The sequence below is a fragment of the Primulina eburnea genome, chromosome 8 (genome assembly GCF_022965805.1).
Source record: "Primulina eburnea isolate SZY01 chromosome 8, ASM2296580v1, whole genome shotgun sequence".
In the NCBI taxonomy this organism is placed as follows: domain Eukaryota; kingdom Viridiplantae; phylum Streptophyta; class Magnoliopsida; order Lamiales; family Gesneriaceae; genus Primulina; species Primulina eburnea.
Genome location: NC_133108.1, coordinates 41771567 through 41787361, shown reverse-complemented (window position 1 = coordinate 41787361; position 15795 = coordinate 41771567). Strand labels below are relative to the sequence as shown.

General features: G+C 33.1%; 1 protein-coding gene and 1 non-coding gene across 2 annotated transcripts; both read left to right on the top strand.

Annotated features, from left to right (window-relative positions):
* The first annotated feature begins 6415 nt into the window (after positions 1–6415).
* LOC140839883 (uncharacterized) lies at positions 6416–9709 on the top strand. Its single transcript, XM_073206866.1, has 7 exons — positions 6416–6847; positions 7289–7465; positions 7576–7725; positions 8215–8316; positions 8427–8497; positions 8584–8651; positions 9186–9709. The coding sequence occupies exons 1-7, from the start codon at positions 6632–6634 to the stop codon at positions 9422–9424; spliced, it is 1023 nt and encodes a 340-aa protein (XP_073062967.1). The 5' UTR covers positions 6416–6631; the 3' UTR covers positions 9425–9709.
* Positions 9710–15203: 5494 nt separating this feature from the next.
* Positions 15204–15277, top strand: TRNAV-CAC (transfer RNA valine (anticodon CAC)). The gene has a single exon. It is a non-coding gene; the product is annotated as a tRNA-Val (tRNA).
* Positions 15278–15795: the final 518 nt, after the last annotated feature.

The window sequence follows — 15795 nt, the reverse complement described above, 5'->3', positions numbered from 1 at the left end:
ATATAAAGGGATGAAATTATATTGGTAAAATTGACATTTGAAGTTAATTAGATATATGAACTTAATTCAATCTCGAAAGCTAATTTTAAAGGAAGATGATTGTTCAAATCCTTACATGTAATCTCCGAATAATTTAACCAACCAATTTGAGATAACTACTTACTCCTCACGTATAAGAATGAATATCTAAAATATGAAGTTTAAGCCAAGACAGATGATTTAACTATGACTAAACCAACACATAATGATGAAACTTGTTAGAAACCTGACTCCGAGACCTTATTAAAATTGATATTTAAATCTAACTCAATTTTGAAAACTAATTGAAAAGATGAAAGTTCTCTAAGTTCATGTATATAATTTCCAAGTTAGACAACTACCGATTATTAATCTAAAAGTTTTATTTTTTAAAAAGTTAAAATGAGAGAATTCAATGACGTGCGATAAATTGTACGTAGAGCTAAGTTTTGGGTTGCCTATACTTTCTCTATCCGCCAAACAAAGAGTAGCTTTTATAGCGTATCACTTCTTTCGAGGTTCATACTTTATCATTGATAAATTGAAATGATTGATTGAAAGAAAAAGCTTCATTCTTCATAAATATATTCATTATTTTAATCTTTGGCCGTATAAATTAAATTAAATTTGATGCAACCAAAATTAACGAGTCACATATATTGTGAAAGTCTGATCCGACTAGTTAGCAAATTTGTCCATTTGATCGATAAATGAGCTCACTTGACTAGTAAACAGATCCACGTAGCAAATATACAGTTAATTTGTGGGACGTCACTTGCGTCACGACTCGTTAAGTGGGCGTCTGGAGAGCTTCCAACATAGACACTCTGACGCTCAAGTCAGTAAGCAATTAAAAGAAAACTCAGAGAACTAAAGAACTTCTATAAAAAATGATATCCCCAAATTGTGTGAGAGTTCCTCTATTTATAAATTTTTAAGAGTGTTTAGGGTTTGGGCTCTCGCAAGTATCATCCAAATTCTTGACATCAATAATGTTAAACTACACGAATAATTAATTGAATTAGGCTTATTAAATTGGACTTACTCTTGTTAATCCAACAAATAATTAATCGAGTCGGATTAAATAATTATATTGGGATTGTACCCATCAAAATTAACTATAACTTATGACATATATGTTAAAATGATTTTTACCTTTTAAATTTTATTAACAATTTAATTACTTATTCTACCTATTTATTTGTAGAATTGTAGTCCTCAACCTCGATCCAATTATTTGTAGTTTTATCAATTTTAAAACAAATTCAAGAACTTCACTCAAAAGTTTCAAAAAAATGCTTGTTTGCATATCTAATTAATTGTTTTAAATACAATCATAAGACGATAATACATTTTTCTCTTTTATTTTTCCTTTTTGTGCCCATCATGATTATATATTATTTTACTAAACGTCACCCCAATTCCCAATTATCATATCCACAAGATACTTTAAAAATTACTTTAAAAATGAGTTGCAATACAATATACTTCAAAAAAAAAAAGTTCCAATAAAATATAAACACGTTAACACAAGACAAGCTTCATTCCATTATTTTCTTTATTTTTTAAAATCACTGTCATTGACGTGACCAAGTACTGGTCCTAATAAATAAGGCTGCGGAATAATCGAAAGATATAAGTATATATTTTAATCGAGAAATTGACCTTCAGTCTCCGGACCGTCAATTTTTTTTGTATTCAGTTCCTGAGTATTTTTTTAGTACCACATTTCCACATGAAGTATATTACATTTTGTATGACATAGTACCACAATATTGTGAATAGAGAGTGAACCCAAAGAAATATTTTGATTGAAGATTTTTCATCGATTTCCTGTATTTTAATTCATATAATATAATAATCCTAAATTATTTATTTTTTAATATAAGGAAAATGCTATTCGATAGGGGGGATAATTAATTAATAAGTGATGTAATGATGATATGATTGAAGATTAGAATTTAGTTTAATTACGTCCACGTGTTGTGTCAGTACTCTAGTTCGCTGACACTAAATCTCATCTAAATTTTCTAGTCGCTAATTTAATTTTATCTATTTTCATGAATATTCTTTCACAAATAATTACTTGTTTTAGTACACAATTATTGGATAGAATAATTATTTTTGTTCGGTACAACTTTTAAGATTTGAGATTGATTTTTACGGTGGACCGTGATTTTTGATAAAACAATAAATGTTTGGTCTTATAAATAATATCAAAGCCAATATCACGGAGGAAGATTGTTGGTTTGATGTATGATTCGGTTTCTAATATCTATAGAAAATATAATTTCTTTTCCAATAGTAATAAATGTTTAATATATATGGTAAATATTATATTTTTAAAAACCATAATTTTTTGTGTGTGAATAATTCATAATTAAAATGTATACTAGAGGGTTTTTCTACGGGGTCGGTATATATGTTGGGGGAGTGAAATTGTCGTCATGTACACGCCATTTTTCTCAATCGTACAGCAAAAGTATTAATTGGTAGTCAGTGAATAATAATTTGTGGCGAGTCTAAAAGCAAGACCAGAGTGGGGGGGGGGGGGGGGGTGAGTGGGTGGGTGTTGGGGTACCCAACTCCCATCTCTGGAATTTAAAGAGTATCAGTCCTCACTGCTCACCAGTATCTTTTGCTTCCCCTTTCCATAAATCCCCCCCGAATTTAGCGTCGTTCGATGCACCCAAGGTTCCACCTTTTCCCCCCTTCATTCAGTCGTAAAATATCGCATACGTATTTCTTCTATCAATAATATTTCACTTTTAGAATACTTATATTCGAATGCTGTTTTATTAAAACAAATGTATTATTGTAAAAAAAATCTTACGAGACCGATTAACGTGTTAATCTTGTGAGACCAATCTCTTATTCGACTCTATTTTTTTTTTCAAAATTATTGATTTACATCTTAAATATGTAGCATATCGATCTGTTTAACATATATAATTATATGAAACTTTTAATTATATTATATACACTTTTATTTACCAAAAAAATTTTATGATCCCATTCCATTCGATACAAATTGTGACAGCAAAACTTATACTGTGTACCTATATGAGACGCCGGATGAAGTCCTTCTGTCAAGTCGAAATGTAGATACATTATTAATACTATATGGAAATTTATATTCTTTAACTTGCTTTATTCAACGACCCTGGTATCATATTTTATTTTATATTACTTTTTTTTTGGTTGTTTGTTGTGTTTTAGTTCGAATTCATGAACATAACCTCGTGAAAGTCGATGTTACCTACAATTCTTCTCGTTTATAGGTAGTTAATATGGAAATTTTTTCGGCGAACAACGTCTAATTTTATAGAATAATGTTTATAATCTTTTATATGGCTTGATCCGATAAGTAAAATATATTTTCGAGTGACTATCACATGATCTTACTTCGTTGCGATACATGGGCAAAATCATCGCGTACTAAACCCGGATGTAGAAGGAATTGGCTATATCATAAACTTGAGAAGTCGAAGTTTTCAGAAGTGATATTGGTAGGAGTAAGTATTAAGGAGCTTTAAAAATGGGAAATTTGAAGATAAAATTATTAGATCAATGTGATCTTTTGTTCTCCCGTCCCCAACACCCGTCTCCAAGAGCTAGGTTGATGTGTAAGTTTGTTTATATATCATGTGCTTGTTTTATAACCCATCTGATAGGTACAAGTCCAATATACTTATTTAATCCAATTCAATTAATTATTTGTTGGATTAATAAGAATAAATCCAATTTAATAAGCCTATTTATTTAGTTTTAACATTATTGAGGCCCAGAATTTAGATTGTGTTTGTGAAAGCCCAAGCCCATCAAGCATTCCTGAGAATCTATAAATGTAAGAACTCCCACACAATTCAAGGTATGCCCTCATTTTTATAAAAGTTCTTTAGTTCTCTTAGTTTTCTTTGAACTGCTTACTGACTTGAGCGTCGGAGTGTCTACGTCGGGAGCTCTCCCGACGCTCACTTAACGAGTGCTTGTGACGCAGGTGGCGCCTCGCAAATTAATTGTATATCGTCTATGGGGATCCGTTTATCAACCAGGTGAGCTCGTTTACGGACCAAGTGGACCAGTTACTAATCAGCCGGATCTCGCATGTGCAGTCTACGCGACTCATTTATTTTAACCGCATCACTATCAAAAAGCTTGTTTTAAGGTTGGGTTAGATTTGGTTGTCAAGGTTATATTGTTTTATACATTTTGATATGTTGTCAATATTCATGTTGATAATAAGATAACATTTATTTATTAGATGTTATTAAACGTATCGAAATTGTACCTCCAATGAATCACTTCATTGGTGGATATAGAGTAAGACACAATGAGTGTACAATACATCAAAGCTGTCATTTAATACAGTTTTAATATGATGTCTATCCACCATATTCCATTATACTTCTAATAAATGGTATTATCCAATTGGTGGACATGGATGCGAGTACGTTGGGTAGACAAAATAGCGAAGCTATTGTTTAATAATCATATCAAATTTAATGTTTGCTTGTAATCTTGTGTACTTGTTTGACATAATTGTAATTCATAATTTTATGAGAGTTATTTATTTAACACATTTTCATATCTTAATCAAAATTTTAACGATCGCAATATTATTTATCCTAACAATCTCATTGACCCAACTAAGGGACTGGTACAAATAAATTTGCTATTTCAAATTATAATTATTTTATTTCAAGTAATTTATACGTCTTGTGAGGACGGGTGATCTTAAAATTTTATTTTAAAATTTAATTTTAAAAAATAATATTTACAAAATATATTATATACTAGTAAATTAGATAGTTGAAAATCTAGCTAGTATGGGTCATTGCGCTCAAAGTCGAGTGCCCCGCAATTGTGGAGGGTACAGTATAAAGGTAAGGCCTATGCATAGTATGCTATTATTGGCAGGCTTCATAATCATATGCTGCGACTTTCCAGCCAAATACCCATTATTAATACACTACAAAACAAACTCAATAAATTTTAGAAATCAAAACCAATTGACTACAATTTTCTTTTTTATACACATAATTCTCTGTTTATTTATGTTGGGTATATTTTGTTAGCTATTTTTCCATGGCTTAATCACTATATTTAACAAAAGAAATCACTTAATTTGTCGTATAACAAGTGCACTTGCCCTTTTGGAATGTGAATCTAGTCACTTGGCTGGATCTGTCATCGAATCTTATGCTATTTTGGCCATTATTTGATGAAATCACAACCCAATAATTCTTGCTAGATATTTAAAATTTGTGGGATAGCAAACTTTTTTATATTTATTTATATATATTCACAATGATCTATATATATAAAGTGTATTTCTGCTAAGAATACGAAAATAGTTGGTAATAGAAGGAAATAATAACATCGTTGTAACGATTGATAAATGGTTCATTTCATCCTACCTTGTGAGGCATTGCCCCTATTAGGTGATCAAAGGTCCAGATTTAAACACACATACACTCCATGAGGTGATCAAAGGCCTAAATTTAATCATCATGTAAAATGAATGGCTGAGATCTTGTGGGGCAGTGCCCCCACAGGTAGCATCGAGTTTACCCTTGTATAATATTTTTTTTTATAATTCATATGATTTTAAAAATAACTTCAGTGAGAATTGAACGTATGAACTAAACCCCAAGAAACAATGACTCTATCCGCTGAACTACATATAACTTACATTAAAATTTTAACATTTTATTAATATATATAATTGTTAAAACAGACCATGACACCAAAATTAGTTATTCTAAATGTCTCAAACTTAATAAAATAGTATAGATACATGGCAAAAACTTGTGTGAGACGGTATCACAGGTCGTATTTTGTGAGACAGATCTTTATTTGGATAATCCATGAAAAAGTATTACTTTTTATGCTAAGAGTATTACTTTTTATTGTGAATATGGGTAGGGTTGACCCGTCTCACATATTGTGATCCGTGAGACGGTCTCACATGAGACCTACTCTATATACATATATAAATTGTCGTCTCTAAATAAATTATAAGGAATCCAAATAATTTCTAGAAAATTTTAATTATTAGTTAGTTTTTCTCTCTCTATATATATATATATACATATATAAATGGTTTGTTCTAAATAAATTATAAGGAATCCAAATAATTTCTAGAAAATTTTAATTATTACTTAGTTTTCTGTAAATATGGAGGAATTTGGTTCCGACATCTGTTTTATTTATTGGGCCTAACGAATGACTTGGACAATGTCTAATTAATTGGGCCCAATGTTGTCGGTGACATTACACGTTTTTCACTCCAAAGCATTAAAAATGAGCAGGACGCTTTTTCTTTTCCTTAGTTTTTTTTCAAAATAGATGAATACCGCTTTTTCTACCCGTTCAAAGTACGCAGAAATCTAGGCAGTAATTATTATATTCCCAGTAATATTCGTCTACCGATTCCAAACAAATACAAAACCTTCCAATTAGGGTTTTTGCTTATAGGGGTTTATTCTCCATCCATATCCGCTGACAAATGTCCAAAATCATTCCGATAGCGGATGGTTCTTTGTAAAATTGACAGAATTCGATATCTATAGTCCTGATTTTGGTGTAGTAGTTGATTTATTGAGAAAATATGGAAGCTAGAGTGGGGGTGGACGGCGGCTCTGCCACGAGGGAATTTCTTCAATGTCACCACTCGAGGACACCGACTCCGCAACCTCCTCCTCAGCCGCAACAGCGGCCTATACCACAGATTGGCACGGTACAGCAGCTCCTCGCAGGTGGAATCGCCGGAGCTTTCAGCAAGACCTGTACTGCTCCTCTAGCCCGTCTCACGATTCTGTTTCAGGTTCATTTGCTATTTTATTCTGTAAATTTTGTGCTTTTTTTTATCTTTTTTTTAACCCCAAATTTCATTGTTGAGAATCTAAGGAAGAATGTTATCTATTTGTCGACAAAAAATAAATAAATCGAATGGTCCACACGAACTATTTTAATATAAGGAAGAGTTATCTGTCTGAGCTTGAATTTGATGCTAAATTTGGTCCCATACAATGTCAGGTGTATGAATACGCATTCTAAACTTTGTAAATGTGTTTAAAGCGACTTCGCTTGAATTCCGACTTCACTGGGAAACTTATTTGCGGTTTCTTTAGTATAAAAGGCTAGAGATAGTGGATTATAGCGCCTGTTGTTGGAGTGATACGCACCAGCTATTCTTAGTTTGTTGTGATTAACTTCCTTTTTTCTTTTTCATGTAAAAATAATTTTTTTTGGTATATCTTTTAAGGTGCAAGGTATGCACTCAGATGTTGCAGTGATGAGTAAGCCTTCCATATGGAGAGAAGCGGCACGGATTGTTAATGAAGAAGGATTTAGGGCCTTTTGGAAGGGGAATTTGGTTACAATTGCTCACCGGCTTCCTTACACTGCAGTCAATTTTTATGCCTACGAGCAGTACAAGAGTGTGAGTACTTATGTGATGTTCACTGCAGTTTTAATGCAGTTAAATGATGTAATTGACTGATTATGCAGCTATTCACACGACTTTTTCACTCAAGTTAAAACATTTCGCAGATCTTGAAATCCATTCCTTGCCTTAACAGACGTGGGAAAAATGCAAGTTCAGATATTTTTGTGCATTTTGTTGGTGGTGGTTTGGCAGGAATAACAGCTGCTTCTGCCACTTATCCGTTGGATCTTGTAAGAACACGGCTCGCGGCACAGGTATAAAGAAATTTTTTTGCGGTTACTGGGTGTTTGGGACTCACTTAGTGTTGCAGTGGCAGGATATCAATCCTTTCCAATTATCGATTTGACTTTGGTGACATACATTTCTATTGCTTCTGACTGTGCATCAGGTTTTTGTGGTACCCATCCCTCCCTATTATCCAGAATACTATAAAAACAATAATAAGAAGTTAACAAACAGCAAAGGAAACCATATCCTGTGTCACTGAGTGAAATGATGAATGAAAAATGCGTTTTAGTTATCAGCAATCATCAAGTATGCTAGTTGATGTGTGGTTGATTTTGGTGCACTAGTGATTTCTTTTTCTGGTTTGGCACCATATATATTATGTAGTTGGTCTTTTTACGTGATAAGGGGTGGGTTGAAGCAGTAAATTCCATGTCCCATTTTATCCATTCTCTGTCAATCTATTTGTTGTGATTAATTTCATGGAGTCTTGACTAATATCGTCTGTGAATCTGCAGAGGAATGCTGTATACTATCAGGGAATAAGACATGCACTCCTTACCATCTGCAGAGATGAAGGCTTTTTTGGTCTATACAAGGGAATGGGAGCAACATTATTGGTAAGTTTTGCATATTTATCACTTTTTTAACTTAGATACAATTGTTTAATTCCAGATAGATGCATTTGGATAATTCCATGTTCATTTATTTTCCTTCCTTGTTACTGCAGGGTGTTGGACCCAGTATAGCCATAAGCTTTTCAGTTTATGAGAGTTTGCGATCTTATTGGCATTCCTTGAGGTAAAAGAAAGTAATATTTGTGAGAGCGTAAACTGGAGTGTCCTTTATTAGCATGTTTTTACTAATGAAACTTTGATTTTCTATAGGCCCGATCATTCCACAGTTTTGGTCAGCCTTGCTTGTGGCAGTCTTTCTGGCATTGCATCATCAACAGGTGAGTATCTGTAACTCATATATTTGTTTACACGATCTAAGTTTGCAACATTGAAGTTATCTTTATTATCTTCATTATGTAATCGTTTGTTACTCTTATATGGACTCTGACCATTTGGTGTTTCATATAGTATAATTCATATTTGATTTAACAGTTGAAGCAACATGTCTGCTATTATTGTTACTATTCACTGTCGAGTGATAACTATTTGGATTTTCTTAACCGCTCTGGTCTCTGGGGCAAATTTTGGAATTCAATTTGCTATTTAAGTATCCCTTTTTCCGCTGTAAAAAATAGATTTTGTTTCACACTCAACGAGTCTGATTTACGGAAATACGCTCACATAAGATACAAAACTTCGATCACCTGATCATGGTGACTTTAGAGGTGAATGGCTGTAAATGCTCCGGATCTTTTAATTGTTAGTAAAATAGACTTCTGTGAAATTTTGGCTTTGTAATATAAATGGAATGAATTGGCTGTTTGATGAATAACAATACATTATGTATTTTTCTATGTTCTTGTTCATTGCAGCAACATTCCCATTGGACCTTGTGAGGAGAAGAAAGCAACTGGAAGGGGTTGCTGGTCGTGCCCGAGTTTATAATACTGGATTGTTTGGAATATTTCGACAAATAATCCGTACTGAAGGGATGCGTGGTTTATATAGAGGAATCATGCCAGAATACTACAAGGTTGTTCCGAGTGTCGGAATTGTTTTCATGACATATGAAACATTGAAGAAGCTTCTATCACATGCGCCTTTCAGTTAGAGTGTGATTCGATCTGCATCACAACTTGTCCCTCTGCAAGCAACCAAAGATCAGTTTTGGCTAAAGTATAGGACAACCAGTATTAGGTAGATTATTTTTCGTTAGACACATACGGGTATTTCATGGCAGCAAGCTTTGTAGTCGTTGCCACAAGTTTTCAGTGTACAGCATCGTGTCTCGCGTCATTGCATCTCTCTTCAAGTATTTGTTTCTATAGCCGTAGCGTTGAGAAACATCATCATATTGATGATCATACCACATAGTATAATTTCGTTATTTATCGTTGCACCACTTACAGTGGAGTCCACGCTAAGTTTTTTTTTTTTTTTTTGAGCTGTTTGGATTCGTGAAGAAAGCATTGTTCTGTTTCTTATTCAAATGGTGTATCAGTAATTTAAGTTTTGCATTAAATAATCTGCATGTCGGTCCAGTATGTTACATTTTTTTCCCGATAAGATAATTATGGAGCCATGATATTCTAATGGTTGCACAGATATCAGACATGTAGATACAAATTCAGGGTCCTTACCCAGAATGAATCGTGGCTGTTTCTGCTGTGGGAATTTGTGAGACATTCCAGCTGGAAAATTTACAAACAATAAATTTACTTGGATTCTTGCATTATTTAATAACAATTTTTCATGTTCTGATCCCTGCAATTACAGATGTTGTTTAAGAATTGGTTATCTATGGAACATTCCTAAACTTCGAGAGCAGCAGGCTAAGAATCTGACAAAATTTGCATTTACTGCTGCTTGATCAACAGAACTTGCTGGTGGTGTTTGAATAATTTATTATATTTATATATTGTAGAATATTTCTCTGAACTAAGATATATTTTTTTCGAATGTTACGTTTTTTTTTTTAATTTGGTATCTTGAATCTTGATATTTACTCCAACAAATGTGAAGGGTAATTTAGGAAATCACGTGTATCATAAGCAATTAGTTATCCAAGATGAAATGCAACATATAAAAAATAAACAGATTTATGAGTATTTGTTTTATTTCAGCTTAATTATTTCGAAGATATACAGAAGGTTGGTTATATACTTTTATGTGACGAAATTTTCTTGAAATTTTTAGTTTTTTTTACTCATATATTTGTTTTAGGCTGCTTCTCATATTACACTTCCCATCGCTGATTATTATGCCATTAGTGTTTTATTTGATAGAAAGCCTAATTGATCTTGTCATTTCAAGAGGTTTCATGTGTGTCACTTGAAACAAGTAGAGAAAGTTGCATCAGATTCTGCTCATCTAGCACAAGAACATTTAGCTTCATGAACAAGGCTTTCAATCAATTACCACCGCCAAAAACCGAATCCGGATGGAATATTATGTGGGATTTATTCCGGTAATCATAGAAGATTATTAAGTGATGGCAATGGCTTAAACAAGATTATGAAAAATCCATTCGAGGTGCAGAAGCCATAAAAGGTAATCAGATGAAGGGCGAAAACATGCCCTTTTCGCTATTCATAGAGCTTATCATCAGTAAGCCAAAGAGTTCAAAAATTCTCCAAATTGTTCGGCCTACATCATTTGTAAATATCATAATCTGATAAAAGCAAATGCTCTTGACTTGTTATTGGTTACAAAGGAACAGAATCCACAATGATTGAAGGAGACAGAACCTTATCGTATATATTTTTATATAACGAGTTTATTTACCCGGTCCCGACACTATCTCGAATTAACGAATCCAACATGACATTATATATAGCTCTCCTCCATGCATATATTTTCCTCACAAGACAAAAGTAATATTGGGTGCATGAGGATCAGGGTAATCTGCATCCTGAGGTTTAGATTCATTAACTCGTCCGGAGTATAATCTAATCTAGTCCTCAGGCTGTGGATTACCCTGTCCTCAAAACCAGCAAATTCGGAAGGCGTTTTTCTCCGTCTTAGGCAGCCTTTTGAAAAACTGATCGATCCCACGGCTTCTTCCTTGCTTGCAGATAGGCCTCTCCATCTTTAAACAGAAGGAATTCCATCATCGCCACAGATAAAAAAATGAAGCTCACACATATATGAGTGACGCTAGATCCAAAGAGTGTCCAGCCACACAGTGCCATGTCGGCCCATAGGATTAATCGAAATTCTGCACAAACAAAATGGAGCAGTCACGTACGATCATAAAAGAATAACATTGCGATACGATATCCTCAACTGCCCATGACTTTATTAGACAACGTAATATATTTCTTTAGCAAACTACGGCAATATTCATCATTCATAGAGAGTAGGTGGATACAGAACACACACACACACACATATATATGCTGGTAAATTCAATCATATTGAGTCTTATTTGTGTAGACCTAAGACATGGCAATTTGTTATGATCAAGGAATATTACTGCAAAAAGAGACCCTGGAAGCTAAAGGCTATTTGCTTGAAGCCTGCATTAACGTCTTGTCCTGAGCCTTTGAGACATGCAAATATATGATTCATCTCTTGAATTTGCAAAATGTGTCAGGTTTTGCCAAAGCTAGGGAAGTAATCCCAGCTTCGTCTTGAAATTATAACAAAAAAAATATGTAATATGAACTAGCATGCCTAAAGCTGATCAGGAGTCCTCAGAACTAGCATGAATCCGAAAAGACCGACTACTTGCAAAAGGGTTTGTAGGGCTAGGGTTTTTTTTATTATTATTTTTGATACAATTTATGATGCTTAATTGCATTAAAATTTAGTCTCCATTACACATGCATAAAAATTTACAAAACCATTTGGAACTCTGTGTAATTGAATTTCAAACTTTAATCCCGTTGGTATTTTAGCCATATGACCATTTTGAGTTTGACTCTTTCCTGAAAATAAGAACCTCAGCTAAATGTCATGCATGCTAACGTCAAACTAGCTTATAATCAGTGCCATAAGTTTGACACATAATCGAATTAACTTCCATGATGTCAAATACAACTGTCTGGATTAACAAATCTGATCGGGTAATTAATCACATTTAGTAATTATTGGGCATGCCTGATGATGGCTATTCGTGATTTTAGAGTCAAACAAGTTTGTTCTTTTGGACATACCTCTAATACCCGTATTAAGCAATTAAACTTCTTTATTTTGTTTGGTGAAAACCCTATTTTTGTAGAAACCAATGAATTGTGATTACCGTTTAGTAACATGTGCAATACAATCCTTTCATTTCATGCATTCTGATCAATGGCATCTATAGCATTAGCTGGTTGAAGCCCCTATATAAATCCAAATACTATGTATATATCCAAAATATCCTCAACTATTTGTATATAATTACAGAAACTATTTAATTTTAATATGACTATAGATTTTTAGGGTTATAATCAATTGAAAAAACACATAAGACATCAATGTACATATTTAACCACGAATGACCCACTATAATACCAATGGATATATTTTATCTGAATTACTAATTGATCAAACAAGCCACAATATCGTGTTTATTAAATAGAACTACGACGACAATGTCTAGTGTTCTAGATTATTTAACTAACTAGCTAGTCTTCGGATTTGAATTGGATGCTTGAAATTAATGTGATCCATGTGACCCTCAATCCTAAAGCAAAGAGAACATGTGAATCTTTCATGCTTTTTCCCTTGAGAAAAAGAATTTCTTTATTGGTGGATCAGATTGAGCAAATCGGATACTAGCACCTATTTTCTGTTCTTGATCTCAATAACAATCATATCAGAACTTCTTAATTAAAAGTCTGATTCTCTGAAACTTCTTTAACAGCTTTTAAACATAAAGGACAGAATTTTGGATGGAAAAAAGTTTATCCATTTTTCCAGGAGAACTAATATGCAATTCATAAATAGGAAAACTGCTACATGTTCTACCAACTATTTAATTACAAAGAAGAGGTCAAGATAATAACTCTTGAGAATTCACAGATTTTAAATGAATTCGTACACACCCTTTTGATAATAATGTGAAATCCATTCACAGTCGGAAACCTCCAGTAGATATAGAGCCTGGTAGGCCAAATCCATCGCCTCAACCCAAAATATCATTTTTTTCAGGCTCTACTTATAATTCCTTTGTTCCCAATCACTATTATCCATGCAACATTACCCTCCTTTGAAAACTTCTACTCATACATCAGTACTCGGCGCCCGTGGAATTGAATCGTATGATTATTCATTTTGACATGATGATAATTCTTTAAATTTCCTTTATTCCAATTTTTATTAGTGGAAACGTCAAACCATAAGTTTAAACTTCTAAGCTCACTAAATCTTACTAATAGTTGTATATGAACGCATCGCGTGACATGGATATTGGATATCAGCATTGATTATTGAACCAACATGGACAAAAATATAATAAAGTTCAGTCATAATTTGATCATATCTGTTTATGTTGAAATTATGTTCTTTGTTTTGTGCCAAACAACAGAAGATATTTATTCCAAGAACCGAAAACTATCTCACTCAAGCCATTGATTAAAAGAAGAATATACATTTAAAATAATTTGAACCCCATGTACCAAATGATTCGAACTGTTCCCAAACGAATATAATTAAAATAGTGGCCCCCTTTTCTCATGACGTTCTAACAAAGATAGTAACATTGTTCGTTTTTTCATGAAGTTTAATTTTTGTGTAATCTTATGCACAGATAAACAAAATCGCGTGTACTATGATAATATTATCGGCATGGCTTCAAGAGTTAATTTAAAAATTCTGGAAGAGTTTTTATTCCTATAAGCTTGGAGATCAAGCCAAGTTTGATCAGGATCATCGATGATGTATCGTTCTAGAAAATATAAAAAATGCAATTTTGGTCTCATGTCTTTGAATCTTTGTGATTTATCCTTTGCATTGTTAAATTTTCGTCTTAATCCAATTTTTTTAGAATTTTTCAGCATGACATCAATTTGGCGCTAATGTATTGTCGACTTGTTGACATTTGCAGTGTAATTGCTAAAAATCGAAAGATACATGAATAAGAGCTAAATTTTGAAAGAAAAAGTAACGATTGATATTTGATAGAAGTTAAGTGGTCACTTTATTTAATCATGAAATAAAATTATTATATGTAAAATACTTGTGTACGTTACTTAATTTTGCAAGTTATAAAAACCTAAACTTTTGAGGATGTGGTTACATTTATTATGGATTTTGTTAATATTAAAACCAATCCAAACATTAATTGACTGAAAACCAATCTAAACCATGCGATTTTGTTTGTTTTAATAGTTTGATTTGGTTTTTGAATACCTTAATATATATCACAAGATTATGGATAAATATATATATTAAAAAAAGAAAAGGCAAGCTTTGGCACAAACAAAATCAAAGCAAGAATCTTGACTGACTGTGTCCCACTAGAACATATTTACTAAATATTTGAAGGCTCCGATACGATTCCCTCAATTTATATATACTTAATATTTTTGATATTTTTTTAAGTATACCCCCAACTTACATTATTCCTTTTGCTACTACCCTCCCCTAGGAAGGCTATTTTTATTTCTTTTGAGATTGTTTTTAAAAAATTTCATGATTTTAAGGTAAGGTTTTTTAAATAACTTTAACATGTATTAAAATTTACATAAAAAATAAGTTTAATATGTAAAAAATTTACATTAAAAATTTGTCACCGATTTCTATTATGTTATCACCGAAATGTCATTGTAAAACATCAAGCAAGGCTCTAGATTTAACAAATCACTGGATTTACACGCCCAACAGATGGCCCTGGCCCATGTATTAAATGGCCCAAAATGTTTTCAAATAAATATAATCTTACAGATGGCAGTATTTCCCACGACGTCTGGGTGGTGTAGTTGGTTATCACGCTAGTCTCACACACTAGAGGTCCCCGGTTCGAACCCGGGCTCAGACAATTTTTACCTTTGATTTTGCTTCGCACCTTACTCCCATTTATCACTTGAAAACTCTCACAAATTTCAGGCTCACGAAACCTTCTTCAATTCTCTTGTCTCACATTCAATTTGGAAATCAACTTTTAATTGATTGAACCCTAAATTGGCCGCAGTATTGAGTACCCGGTATTGCACGAGTCGTGGTCAGGTATTTTTTATCCAACCCGATGTGTCGTGTACCAGATTATACCGACAAATGCTGACTCAGCCCACCCTTATTTATATTAATGGCTGGATTCGTTTTCTTGGTGATTGGCAACTTTAATGTCTGCTTTACAATCCACAATGAATTCACCAAATCTCCCGTAATTAACCAAATCTAATCTCCATTCATATATTTAAAAACCCATCACGCCCTTACACCCCCAACCCGAAAAGGAAAATGGGTATAGTAATGGTATACATCAGGTGCGTTTCTGTTGTCATCGTGCTTTTGGGATTGTTAAGCTTCATGCGGACAAAAAGTTTTTTGCACAAA